At 39.4% G+C, this 13158-nt stretch overlaps 1 protein-coding gene across 1 annotated transcript in view; it reads right to left on the minus strand.

Annotated features, from left to right (window-relative positions):
• The window catches only part of LOC117811839, a 66410-nt gene extending 58399 nt beyond the window's left edge, over window positions 1–8011 (minus strand). Inside the window, exon 1 of the mRNA XM_034682314.1 lies at window positions 7901–8011. Within this exon, the coding sequence (XP_034538205.1) occupies window positions 7901–8011 (111 nt within the window). The remainder of the gene's footprint in view (window positions 1–7900) is intronic.
• Window positions 8012–13158: the final 5147 nt, after the last annotated feature.

Raw genomic sequence — 13158 nt, forward strand, 5'->3', positions numbered from 1 at the left:
CACAAACTCGTGGCATGCAAGTCACATCTTCTGAACACACAAAGAGGAACATGCTTGCACACATACATAACCGCTTGAACCCAGGCAGACCAACCATGTGAGTCACGACTCACACACTCACATATACACACACGTATAAGCGTTGATACATACAGTCGCTTAGTCACAAGCACAAATACATATACACGTGTGCACGGTGTGTCCTCATCAGCGTTAATTTATGGAGTGAGGAGCCATGTTGCTGGCAACGAAGCCAAAACCCAATAACACACACACAAACTTACAGCCTCTCTCACTCTCGCTCTCTCCCCCTTTCTCATACACACACACACATACACACACATACACACACATACACACACATACACTTGAAGCTCTGAAGGCTGAGAGGCAGTAGGTTATAGAGCAGTATTGTCATGGGTGTTGTTAGGTCTGATGTCAAATAGTCGATTGCACAGAGTGAGAATATTGCACCATAACCTGGCGGCTCAAGGACATTATTACTTTTACAAGACAGTCAGCTGCACCCAGGCTTTTAATTGAAAACACACAACACTAAAATACTGACTTCTAATAAAAACAAATAAACCTGAATACTATAAACTCATCCCTTTTTTTTTCCTTTTTTACTTCTTCCTCAGTCAGGAGCTTTTTTAACAGAAAATACTTCCTCGAGAGCAAAAGTGCACTTCACACATGCGGCTCAGGAAGCCTCCAAAACAAAATAAATTGCTTGAAAAAATATCACTGCAGAGAATAAATTATGTACTCAGAAGGAATTTGATGTCAAATTTTGTGCCAAGTAGGGTGTAGAAAATCAGCGTTATTTAACTTACTGGAATCAATGTTTCTATAGCAACACAACTGTGGCCTCACTGATATTGGGAAAGGTGTGAAAAATTAGCTGACAGCTGGTGGGCCATCATGAATTAATGTTGCAGCAAAGTGACTGTGTGAACTACCTGAGTTATAGAAAAACACACAAACACACACAATGTATGCATGTACACTTCCTGAATGATTTTAAATGTTGCTTTAATAAATAAAGGCTTTGGACGAGGCGCTGTGGTTTTTGAGACGAGCAGTGTTGACAGCATGAATAGTAACACAGAGAGACACAGGCAACGTGCCCAAATATCGCTGGCACAGTCAGGCAATTAAGGTAGAGAAAAAAAACAACATTTTATTCAGGGTGTTAGGATAATTTATTTTCCCTTTAAAGAGGAGAGAAGAGGGTGATATCAGCATGCAGTGTGAGATCTGTTTGCTGTCTGCAGCCGCTAAATGCTCACCTGTCGAATAACAAAGTGTCCAAAATTTCAGGAAATGAGGATTAAGTCTGAGAGTACAGTTATGAAACAGGAAAAGATTATGTTACAGTGGTTTGAATTCATCATTATACTCTGAGACTTAAAGGCAGAAAAGATATGGATGGGTGAAACAGTAATTTATTAAAGGGGCATTGCGTACTCGAAGAGAATAAATGCTGTTGCTACTTGCAGTAACAAAGGTGAGGAAATACAAATGACTGATTCATTGACTTAGATTTTGTTAGATTGTTTTAAGACAAATCATATCGCATTTCTAACATCTCTAAACTACTGCAGAATATTTGTATGGTTAGAGACAGTGGCATTTTTCTTGAGGCATTTTTAGACTGGTTGTCTTTTCAAAGGTCACACATCATGGTATTTTTAACTGTTTGCAACATGTCCTAGTTTTCTTTAAAGAAATGTTTTGAATTCAGTTTTTTAAAAAATCACAAATTCAGCCTCTGGAAAATCTGCAGCCTCTCAGTTTCTAACCTCATTATCCATGCAGTGATGTGAGTGGGCGGGGATGCTATGTTAATGAGGTTCTGCACTGATTGGCTGCCTGAACGAATGCAGAGTGGACCGATCAATTTACTTAATCTTGGAGCTCTGAGCTCATCGTGGGGGGAAGAGGAAGCAAGACAGGTAGGACACTTTGTAGACCTTGATGATTTCACATGTGAAAATAATAATGAAACGTGATTCCCTGACTAAAATAGGCTAACTCCAGAGACCACAGATGACTAAACACTCTGATTTATATCCATTTTACATTTTCTCTGTTTTGCAGTCACTGTTGTTCCACATTTAAACACAACATCTTTTTTAGAAAATTGAAAAAAAACTCCCGTACTGGCGAGGAAACGTTTTTAGAAACACCAAATTTATTGCTCATGAGTCTCCAGTGATTTTGTTTCCAACACAACACAACAACAGGCAGAAACCTGACTAAACAAACTAACTGTGATATATCTTATGAACTTTAACATGGAACTAAACATTTTACATGTTGGGCAGGTTCAGCGGGATGTCAAATACCTCGGTGATAATTGTTTTTTACTACGTTTCACTTTCATCTCAGCTGGCCCAAGTAGGTAACACTACTTAACTCTTGCTTCACTCAAATGAATGATTTCTACAGGTTCAGTTGATTCGTCTTGAGCCACATCATGCATTAAAAAAGTACAAGGCATTCAAGGAATTAATAACTTCAGATCCCTAAACATTACTCGAGTTCCATCACACTTAATTTCTCGCCTTCAAAGGTTTGTGTATTTTTGCAGAAGCTACATTTTTGTGGTAACTTATTTGGCACCTATTTTTTATCAATATACTTAAGCTAAGCTCCGTTCATGACACAACTGTAAAAATCAAAATCAAATCAAAGATGTAGTCCAAAAATGAAAAGTATGTTTCTCCCACATATATATAACTACATACAGTACATGTTTGGTGCGACAGGTGTGAAGTAATGTTCCACATCGATCTTTATTCAGCCACTGTTACCATGCAATTAAAACTCAAGGCAACAGAATGTTTGTACAGACTTGAAGTTCACTGTGATTTCAGCTATGGATTGATAATAATAGCTGCCTGTAACTGTTGGAATAACCTTTAAAACTTTAAATTTGTCACTTTCTTTGATAAGATCTGTGGACTTGCAAACTCTAATAAAAGTTTAAAGTATATCTAGAGTAAGATTTTGTCCATGATGTCTGAACATGAAAACATATTTGCATAAACATTATACTAAACTTGAGTTCAAAGCAGACTGCAGACGCTCATCCATCCCACTGATCTCTCACATTACACTTTTTTGGCTTCAAACTGCTTCCTGTCTCAGCCCTCCTCTTTTGCAATCCTTTTGTGCTGGCACGCACATACGTCTCTCATTTCCCATGCACACAGCCTGATATGTGATTTTTAAGACGTGATCATTTCATTAAATTTCATCAGACCTGCCTGCACTGGAGAAGTTGGAGATAAAATTAGCTCTGGTACACGAGAACCCAAGGTGACTGGTGATCGTCATGTGTGGTTGTTCGCCAATTAAATCTCTTGATATAGCTTTCTATTCCTGGACGAGGTGACGAACACAGTTGAATGCGTGCCTTTGAAATGCCTTCGTTTTCTTGTGTGGGTAATTAGAGAAGACTTATTTATGTTTTTAGTGGAAACTTTTCCTTATGTTTCTTGTGTATTATTTTATTCTAATAAGTTTGAAAGCTCTCTCTCTCTCTCTCTCTCTCTCTCTCTCTCTCTCTCTCTCTCTCTCTCTCTCTCTCTCTCTCGAAAGGTGCTAACAGCGTCATTTGTTTGTCATCTATTTTGTGAAGCACAAATGTGTGTTTAAAGGAGAGTATGTGAACATCTGTTTTTAACTTTTCTTTCATAGTCTGTAATAAGAAGTCTGGGTTTGGGTATAAATTTAATCAAAGGTGAAAAAAAGCTCCATCTGTAAGATATTTCAAGAAACAAGAAGAAATGTGAGTTTTTTCCTAAGAAGCCGGCCAAAAGTGACACTCAGAAACATTAGTGACAAATACCTCTCTAAGATATAGTTATTAGGATTAATATTCAAGAAAATAAAGTTTAATAGCTACACAAAGTATGCTGCAGGAGGAGGTGAGTGTGAGCCAACAAAATGTGGGAACTTTTCTTTTGAGATCCTTATATCCCAAGAGTCCAATGGTGTCCACATACAAAGCATCATAAGCAACTTACACGGGCTGTTTGTAGTTTGAATTTTAAAAACACAAAGGGATGTTTTGAATATAGTTTGAATAATAAAACACAGTATGGTCTCTACAGAGATACTGATGCCTGAAATCACCAAGAACCGCCATGCATGCAAACTTTTGATGGCCGGTTTCATGAACTTTAACTTAATTGGGCTATAAGCTATTTGTGTCATTTCAACACACTGACCAATGGGGGAAAAGCATGACTGAGTATAATCATACTGTATGTAAAAGTTATACCTTAGAGTTTTCAGTTTCTGCTGGGGCTACCCATAGACTGTCAATAAAAATGAATAGCGTTGCTCCGCCTCTTCCCATTGTATGGTTCTGAAGCCGAAAAACCCCACTCCAGGGCGCAGCCATTGTGCAGCCAGAGTCTGCGAAGCCACAGAATTTCTGTGGTTGCCACTGTAATTTCTGTGTCGGCACGGTAACACGCTCCGCCCTACAGCGTAGTGTCACAAGATCCTATGGAGTTTCCCTCTACGGCAGCTGTCAATCAAAGCAAACCCGGAAGTAAAACCCCATTTTTTAATTTTTTTTCTCTAATAACAAACGAAAAATAAACTTTTCAGAAAAAAGAGGCCTTGAACACAAAATAGTCAAATAATAACTACATATCACCACAGCATACGGATGTGAGAAACATTCGTACCACATGTATTTATTTTTTAAAGTTTGACCGCAGCCCCATTCAAATGAATGGGGGAGACAGAGTTTTTGACCTATACTGCTGCCAGCCACCAGGGGGTAGACGCTTTGCTGGAAGCTTCACTTCCAGCCAAGCAAGATGCATCCCTGGGGCTACCTGACATCTTCCACCCACAAGTCATTCTAAAATCAGAGACACCAAAGTGGAATAAACTCAGGTAACAAGCAGACAGTTGCTGGTATTGCTTATGTCATATTGCAAATGGTATTATGATACACTAAAAAAGTTACTTTACTAACCAAAAAAAAGACAGCCAAAGTTTCACTGTTGCATACAAATCTGAGTCTGGAGAAACAAAGGTCATGCAGCATTTTAATCCAAAGCTTAACTGTAGCCATATGGTTTGGAGACTAAGACTACACTGTGAGCATTTCTCCATTTTAAAAATGTCTGAAAAAGTGCAAACATTTTCACCAACTACACTTTGATAAAAACGTCCATGTCACAGGGAAATCTACTGTCTACTCGAATCTTCGAGTCGCGTCTTGTTTATATTCCAGCTAAAATGATTGTAGAACAATGCATCACAGTCACTGATGAATATATTGAAGAAGTGAGGCGAAATTCAATCATGCAACAGCCAGCACATCGGCCTCTAATCACCATTGGCATCTAAGCTCTGTCGTATTATTATCCATCAGGTATCCTTCTACTACGTCAGCACCCAGGGGGCCTTTTAACATGATAATCTGAGCTGTGCAGCTTGAGTAATCGTGGATGCAAAGTCTTCTTTATTATTCTGTCTCTGAACCTTCCTGTTAACATTTAACAGCCAATAATGCTTTTTAGTTTATGATTTTAAAAAAGTATGTTGACATCATGTCTTTGTGTAGACGGTATTAAGACAGCCACTGGAATACCTTTACTTTGGATACCACCACACAAAAAAAAAGATTTCCCCGTGTTCTCAACCAAATTTCAACATTGAAATCCTAGTTAGCACTCACTGGGTCACAAACCCAATCCCCTGCCATACAAAATCATAACATATTTTTTTATTTATGAAGCAGTGCTTTGTAGGCCTACATGCATTAGTTTCAACTGACTGAGTCTAAAGTAACTGCTACAAGCTCATTTATCCAAAGTCCAAGTCCTCTGCCCTTTGTCTTGAATTTTTTAAGAAAACACGGATGATGCTATGGTCATAATTGGGGTTTCAGATAAGAAAACTCTGGCACATGTCATTCAAGTGAAGCTTCATGTCTTAGTGAATGAGGGAATAAGAAGTCCAAGTGTTTGCAGAAGTGATTGCACGCTCAGACAATAAAAATTGATCAAGGTTTTTATTAACTCTGATTGGAGCCCCATGTTTTATGCTGCTCTTCATCATGGTCTCAAAAGTGCCAACGACTCAAGACACCTTTTTTCTGACTACATGTTTATCGTTAAGTTTCTGCATTTGGCTTTAAAATTATTGTTAGACATGAAAACAAATTCTCATCTCTGCTGTAATCCAGATTTGGGATTTGCCCCATAAGAATTCATTTTAGTATTCATTTGAAACCATAAACACCAGCGTTATGCAAGTGTTACATTATGCATTCATGTGATAATGAAAAAGGTCCAACATCTGCATGCCAAGTTGTTGCAGCCCAACACTGTTTTAATAAGACGCCCAATAAAACAACACAAACACTCGGCTGCAGCTGCAGGACACTCGAGCGCTGCCGCAGCCTGTTATATTTCTACAGTTAATTACAGTCTGAGTCAGGTGCATTGTTGATTTACTGTAGGCCAGTCACTCACACAGACTGATAGCTCCATCAGCTCTCCATGGCATGTCATCATAATTTATGATTTATGTTGCTTATTAAAAGTATTGACACAAGTTGAAGTGAAATATGATCCGACAGTGATAACACACCAGAACAAAATCAGGGTACTGTGTTCAAACCTTTGCTCAAATCATCACTGTTTAACACAAAATGTCATCAGTACATGACTCTAATTGTTTTTAATGTTAAAACATAAAACAACCATATTTGAAAGAGGTTCATTTAAATAAGAAACTGTAATCAATATGAATTATTCAAGCTAAAAGGAGCTTGTTGTGTGTTGTATGGAATGAGCGTACTGTACTTGTACCTCTACATAACATTCTCACATCTCATATGATGTCTCCCTTCAAAGGCTGTTGGAATTTTTTGTTGCTTCTCCAAGGACTTGCTGTAATCATGTTTCCATGTACCGTTCAGTAAGAGTGACAGAGAGTGAAGGAACAAGGTTTAACCGGAGTTGAGATTAAGAGAAAGAAGTAAAGAAAATGTGTGACTCATCTGTTAGGACTGATTCTTCCCACACAGCTGTAAGACTGCACACCGCAGCAAGTTTCCCTCAACTCCTGTTCATTCAGGATTTAATAAAAGCATCTAGATTGTTTTATTAACACCTAATTGTATTTTGGATGCATTTGTTTTTCATCTTTTTGCCTTTTTTTCTACTTTGAAAGGCTTTTTAAAAAGTAGGACTGTGATTAAAGGATTGAAATGTTTCGCAAAAAATTGTGTATCAAACCATGTAAACACTTTACTTCTGCATGTGTTTCCAGTAAAGGAGCATAAGCGCCATGTCAGAATGAGGCTAAATGTAAGGAGAAAAACCCCTCTTGACTTTTTACTGACCTCAAACATCAAACATTTAAAATGTAGGACGCAAGATGCCAAACATGTTTAAGTGCAGACGCGGAGCCAGAGGAGCTCTTAGTGTGAGAAAGGGGGAAACCCTCTCCAGCTTATCCACCCCCGTCTTTCTGCATCTTTCTGCCTCCGAGTCAATTAACCTAATGGAAGTGGCAATTAATTAACCCGGCAAACACGATGATTAAGGAGCTGACAATCAAGCGAGTGGGAGTGGTTTTACTGATGCTGATTTAAAGGTAATGGCTTTCTTTGATGGAGCACATAAAAAAACAAAGAGGCACATGCACTCTGGATTAGACTGGATTTATGTCGATTAAAGGAGCTCAAAACTGAAATGAGTCAGAAAGAAAGTTTAAAGTTTGACTTTCTCACAGCAGTAAACCTACAGTGAGGACTTCACACAAACTTTTCAAAATGAAGCATGTCAGATTGGCTTTTTTTTTCTATCTTACAGAAAATGAAGAAGTCAAAACAACAAAGACAACAAGGCCTTACCGTGCTTCTTTGTCCGGTGGTTCCTATTGGTCCTCTGAACACCCCTTTGATGCTCCTCAGCTGTCCGTCACGCAGGTGGGTGGAACTGATCACAATGTAGTAGCACGCCATTGGATTTGACTAAGTTTTACAAACTTTGAGAACAATCAATCTGCAGAAAAAAAAGTCTTCTTCTCCTCCTTAATCTTCTGCTCCGGCTCTCCTCATGCCCTCCTCTGTTTTATAAAGAAGAGGAGGGACTCAATGAAAAAAAATGAAAAAATGAGAGAAAAGGAGGAGTGCCCCCTCCTCTCCTGCTGCTCTGATTTATTCTCTCTCTTCTCGAAGTTTTGTGCCGGTGACTCTCTGACTCTCCGCTCGTCTTCCCTCAGCTTCTGTCTCTTTTTAAATATTTCACCCTCTGCTCCTCCTTTCCCTCCTCTCTTATCCTCTTCTATTCCTCTAAATGTTTTTATTCTCTTTCTAAATTCTCTTTAGGTCCCCCTTTAATTATTTCTAAGTCCTATTCCTCTCCAGATGTTTTGCTCCCATCTTTCATTCATCAATCTTTCCCTGTCATTGACTCCCTCTCTCTTCCTCTCTTATTCTTGCTGAGTCGAAATTTCTTCCCGAAATCTCAGCTCGCTCATTGATCAGCCTTGCAGTTCCTCTAACTATCTCCCGCCGGCTGCCTTTCCTCTCCCTCCACTTCAACCTCCCCTTTGGTTTTCCCTCCTTCTTTGTCTCCCTCTAAGTGGAAAGGAGGGATACTTTCCTCTCCCTCTCTCTCTCTCCTGTCTTTGTTTCTCTCTTTGCCTCCTTGTTAGTGAGGAGCAGAAGAACTCAGTCTTTTTCTGTCAGAGGCGGCGTGCAGCTTCCTCTCAGATGCTCCTCTCCTCTCCTCTGCTGCCTGCGCTGCATGTGCTCGCTTTCCTCCCTCCCTCCTCCTCCCTCTCTCTGCTGATCTCTTGCTCTGTGGCCAGCAGAGTGGTTTGCTCCTCAGTTACCCGCGGTTACCATCTGCCCTTTTAACGCATGGAGTGCTGACGCTTGCTCTCTCCTCCCCTCCTCCCTCTCCAGCTCCATCTCCATCCCTCCCTCTCTCTTCCATCTCTCTCTTCCTCTCTGCCTCTCCTCTTGCTGTCTTTCTTCTCGCTTTAATCATCTCCTTCTCTCCCTTCTTCTCTCTTTCTCTCTAGCCAAAGGAGACAAGCTCCACCTACTGGCAAGCAGGAAACATACAGAGAGGGAAGAGGGAGAAACAGCAGGAGGTAATCTTTTATTCCACCAAGGTTGTTTGAAAAACTACATTTTATTCACCTTAACGCAAACAAGCATTTAGAAATGAGTGTGAGCATACAAGGGGTGGTTAAGTTTGTGGTTTTCCTCAGGACACTTCTATGAAGGTGAGACCCCTGGATCTGTTTTGTTGTCTTGAAATACACAAATACAAACAAATCTAATATTCATACTCACAAATACTCTTCAAGGTGTCAGGAGTACAATTGGTCCGAGCTGCATCAAGACAGATAATATTGATGTGATAGTGATGCTAGGAAAATAAAATATAGTGATGTATGATTTAAAAAAATTGATATACTCATAGTAAATGTGAAAGTACCCACATGTAGACAGAAGCAGTAGCAGGAGTGATAGTTATTGGTGAAGAGGAAGAACGTGAAATAAACAAAGACTGTTTGTAGAGGGGATGTACCACTGTGTGTCACCATTTGGACATGGGAAAACAGTTCTGTAGCTTTTTTTTGTCTTTGCCAAAATTGGATGAGGGACAAGCGGCAACATATGGTGTTGAAAAAAAGCAAAAGAGGACGTTCAAAAGGCTGCAGTTCCTGGAGTGTCCACTTGACAACCTATAAGGTGATACAAAGCTGTGGAGTTAATACACTTTTATGATTAGGGGCATGGCTGAGTTGACAGGAGCAGTTTGTGTTGGTGGAGGTGGTGTAAGTGTGGGGTAAGGGGGGAAGTGGGGTGGTTGGGGTTGATATCCAAAGGTTGGGTACATTGACCTGGGTTAGCTGAGGTGATTCCACTGCTAACAGCCAACAGCACCCAGCTGTTTCCATGCCCACAAAAAAAGCATAAATTGCAGTGTTTAACTAATTTTAACTCGAGTTGTTAAACTTTCATCTCTTCAGTTCCCTTTTAGAGGATTAGCGATAAAGCCTGTACCATGTCATAAGCAGGTTTATTTCTGATGTTAGGTTGGACATTTAAATTTGGCTTCTATGGAGATTGGTTCACTTTGGAGCAAGCCTGACGTGGGCCATCTAAGGAACTACAGTTTATCCATTTAAGTGTTGTTTATGTGAAACCAGCACTCAGGGTCTGTGGAGCCAGACCACAGAGTGCTTTATGTGGGGAACATTTTGCATTGGGGGCTGGTCAGGATGGGATCATAAATCAGAACACAGCACTTTTACTGTAACACTTATAGACCATCAGTCAATACTGTCTGTTTTAACATTAAGCTGTGACCTCTCCTAAAGCCAACCAATAGTTTTAGGGCAAAACCTAACAAATCTGCAACTGTCACCACAAATATTTTCCAGCATCCTTTATTTTGATTTTGATTTTGATTTTTGTTTGATTGTTTGGGGTATCAGTCCACTGAGTGTAATAAGTGATGGGGACTCAAGTGTGAGACTTTGAAAAAGTCCCACTTATGATCGCATACTGACGTGACTTCAGACTTGACTTGCCCCTTAAAGACTTGAGACTTGCCTCTGACTTGTGCTTTAGAACTCATGGAAAATTGTTTTATTTTATATGTTTTGGCCCATTGATATAACATTTGCTGAAAGTCATTCCCTTCCATCCTGCATCTGATGCATGAGCAAACACATGAAACTATGTTGAGCACATCACATGCAGATTTACAGTACAGTGTTTTCTACTCTTAGACCATACATTGTAAGGTTGCTGAAGTCTATTCACTGAACAGCTTTACTTATTCTAAATCTCCACAAGACCATCATCTCAATAAAGAAGTGAGCAATCTCCCCTGCTGTGTATGTTGTAAATAGCATCTAATAGGCCTGCTGTGTTGGTGATCAGAGTGAAAAAGAGAGAGACATGTCTATCTGTATTTCCCTCCTTCTAATGCAGCAATTGAGGTCAGTGTGTCATGTTAAATGTAAACCCTCTCTTTCAGCTGTTTTAACAGTGTTGTGCAGATGGTTGCTGAAGTTTTGGATTGCCATTATTAAGCCCCATCCACACACAGATCACCTGTTGTGACAATGGTATATTCAAAACGTGGGTTGTGTTATTTGGACGTCCTGCTGTTTGCAGAGAAAGAGGAAAGCTGCAGTTGTCAGGGGTGGATTCAGGCCCCGTCTCCAAAATTTGACCGGACGCCTATGCCTATGCTGTAAAAGTCAGAGACCCAGTTTGACCACCTTAGTCAAAAATGTCTGGATCTGCCTCTTGCAGTATGGATAGTATAACAACTTTGCAGAATTAGAATTTGATGAAAAATCAATGTATGACATGATGTAAAATACATTGTGTAATTTTTTTCAATTGCCGAGGTCCTCCATTATATGACTAACTAGTTGTTTTTTTACTGAAACCATGAGAGACTTGACTTGGAATTGTAAACCTGATCGCATAATAGGTAAGTCAAAATTGTTATCTGCATTAATGTGCAGATATTTTAAGAGGTGAATTAAAGTTAAATCTGCATTATTTGACTGTTTTCTGGCATGACACTAAATCCCTTTTCTGATGTGATCACAGTGACAATTAAAAGAAATCAGAAGACTCCTGATAGTAAAGATCTTCCCTCCTCATAAATCACTGAGCTGAGCAAAATATATGAATCAGTAAAGTGTGATTTGTTTCCCTTTAAAAGCAGCTCAAGTGGTCAGACAGGTTGCAAAGAAATACTCGGCAGCACAATTACCTTAGCCAAATGATTTCAAGTGTATGTGAAAAGGAAAAATGAAAAGTCCATTAAAAACATGCATAGCATTAGAGAACTGCAGCAGGTCAAAGATGAACCTGGAAGTAAATCTAATGGACATTTACAGCCGTGACAGCAGTTTTGCGATAATTTGCGATTATTTTTATTTTACTCTTTAAGCGGTTTGAGTCATGTAAACCACGTCTGATGTGTTTCTCTGGCTCCAAACAGCCAGGGCTGAAGCATTTTGTCTGCAGGTTGTTCTTGTGAAAACCATATTTTAGTAATATCTCTAGGGAGTTTCATTACATTTGACTCGCACATCCTCTTGGACTTAAGGAATAACTGATAAAAAAAAATGGTCAGCGTCAATAAAACCTTTGATTTATACTTCTGTAAGTATGATTATTTCATTAGCTTAAAAAAAATGTAGACCAGCCACTTAAAAAATCAGCCTACAGGCAACAACATAAACCCTGCTCTGAACATTGAATATGAGCTTGAATTTAAAAGATGAACAGGGTTGAAGGGTTTAACAGGCTTTATTGAAGCCCTGTTTTGTTCAACTGTCTCCCCTAAATGGAATATGAAGCTGATTTCCAGATAAAAAATTACATGAAGAACTCTGTCCTCTGTAGATTCTGTTTCATGTTTTATCATTTTTATTATGTAGCAAATGGTGCTGCGGTGATGTCCAATATGTTCTGACAAAACATAATCATACCCCAGTTATCAATAGGCTGGAATGATTAAGATCACATTTTGTATCCAAAGGGCCAAAGGGGTTGACTTCACCCTGATGTCATAGTTTTATACCAAATCCCCTTTCTGGCCAACATTCAACACAATAACTCAGAAACAGACAGGGTGGTTGTGGCCATATTTCACATCTGGTTGGATACTGTTTTGTTGACACTAATCTCAGATGCTGACCTTGAAAAAATAAAGCTGGACATGATGGTTGTGTACCAGCACACTGTATTTGGAGCATCATATATTATTGTGGCTAAAACTTTGTTTCCTGTCAGAATCAGCTAAACGTGGATACGGGACTGGGACTGGGTTTTTTTAACGACCCACAACACTTGTACTCATACAGTTGAACAGGAACAACACAGCTTTGGAAAGTCTGTGTTCAAAAATGTGTTTCATGTACAGAAAAGAAAATCACTTAAAGCTGGGGTTGGTAGTCAGATTTAGATACACTTTTTGTTATACTGGTTAAAATGATCCTTATGTCCAGATGGCAATCAATACATAATGTGTTCCTAAAAAAAGAGTGAAAAAAACGCTGCTATCTACAGCCGGAGTAAACCTGGGAAAACACCAACCAATCACCGTTTTTGGGTCC

Source organism: Notolabrus celidotus, chromosome 4 (genome assembly GCF_009762535.1).
Source record: "Notolabrus celidotus isolate fNotCel1 chromosome 4, fNotCel1.pri, whole genome shotgun sequence".
NCBI lineage: Eukaryota > Metazoa > Chordata > Actinopteri > Labriformes > Labridae > Notolabrus > Notolabrus celidotus.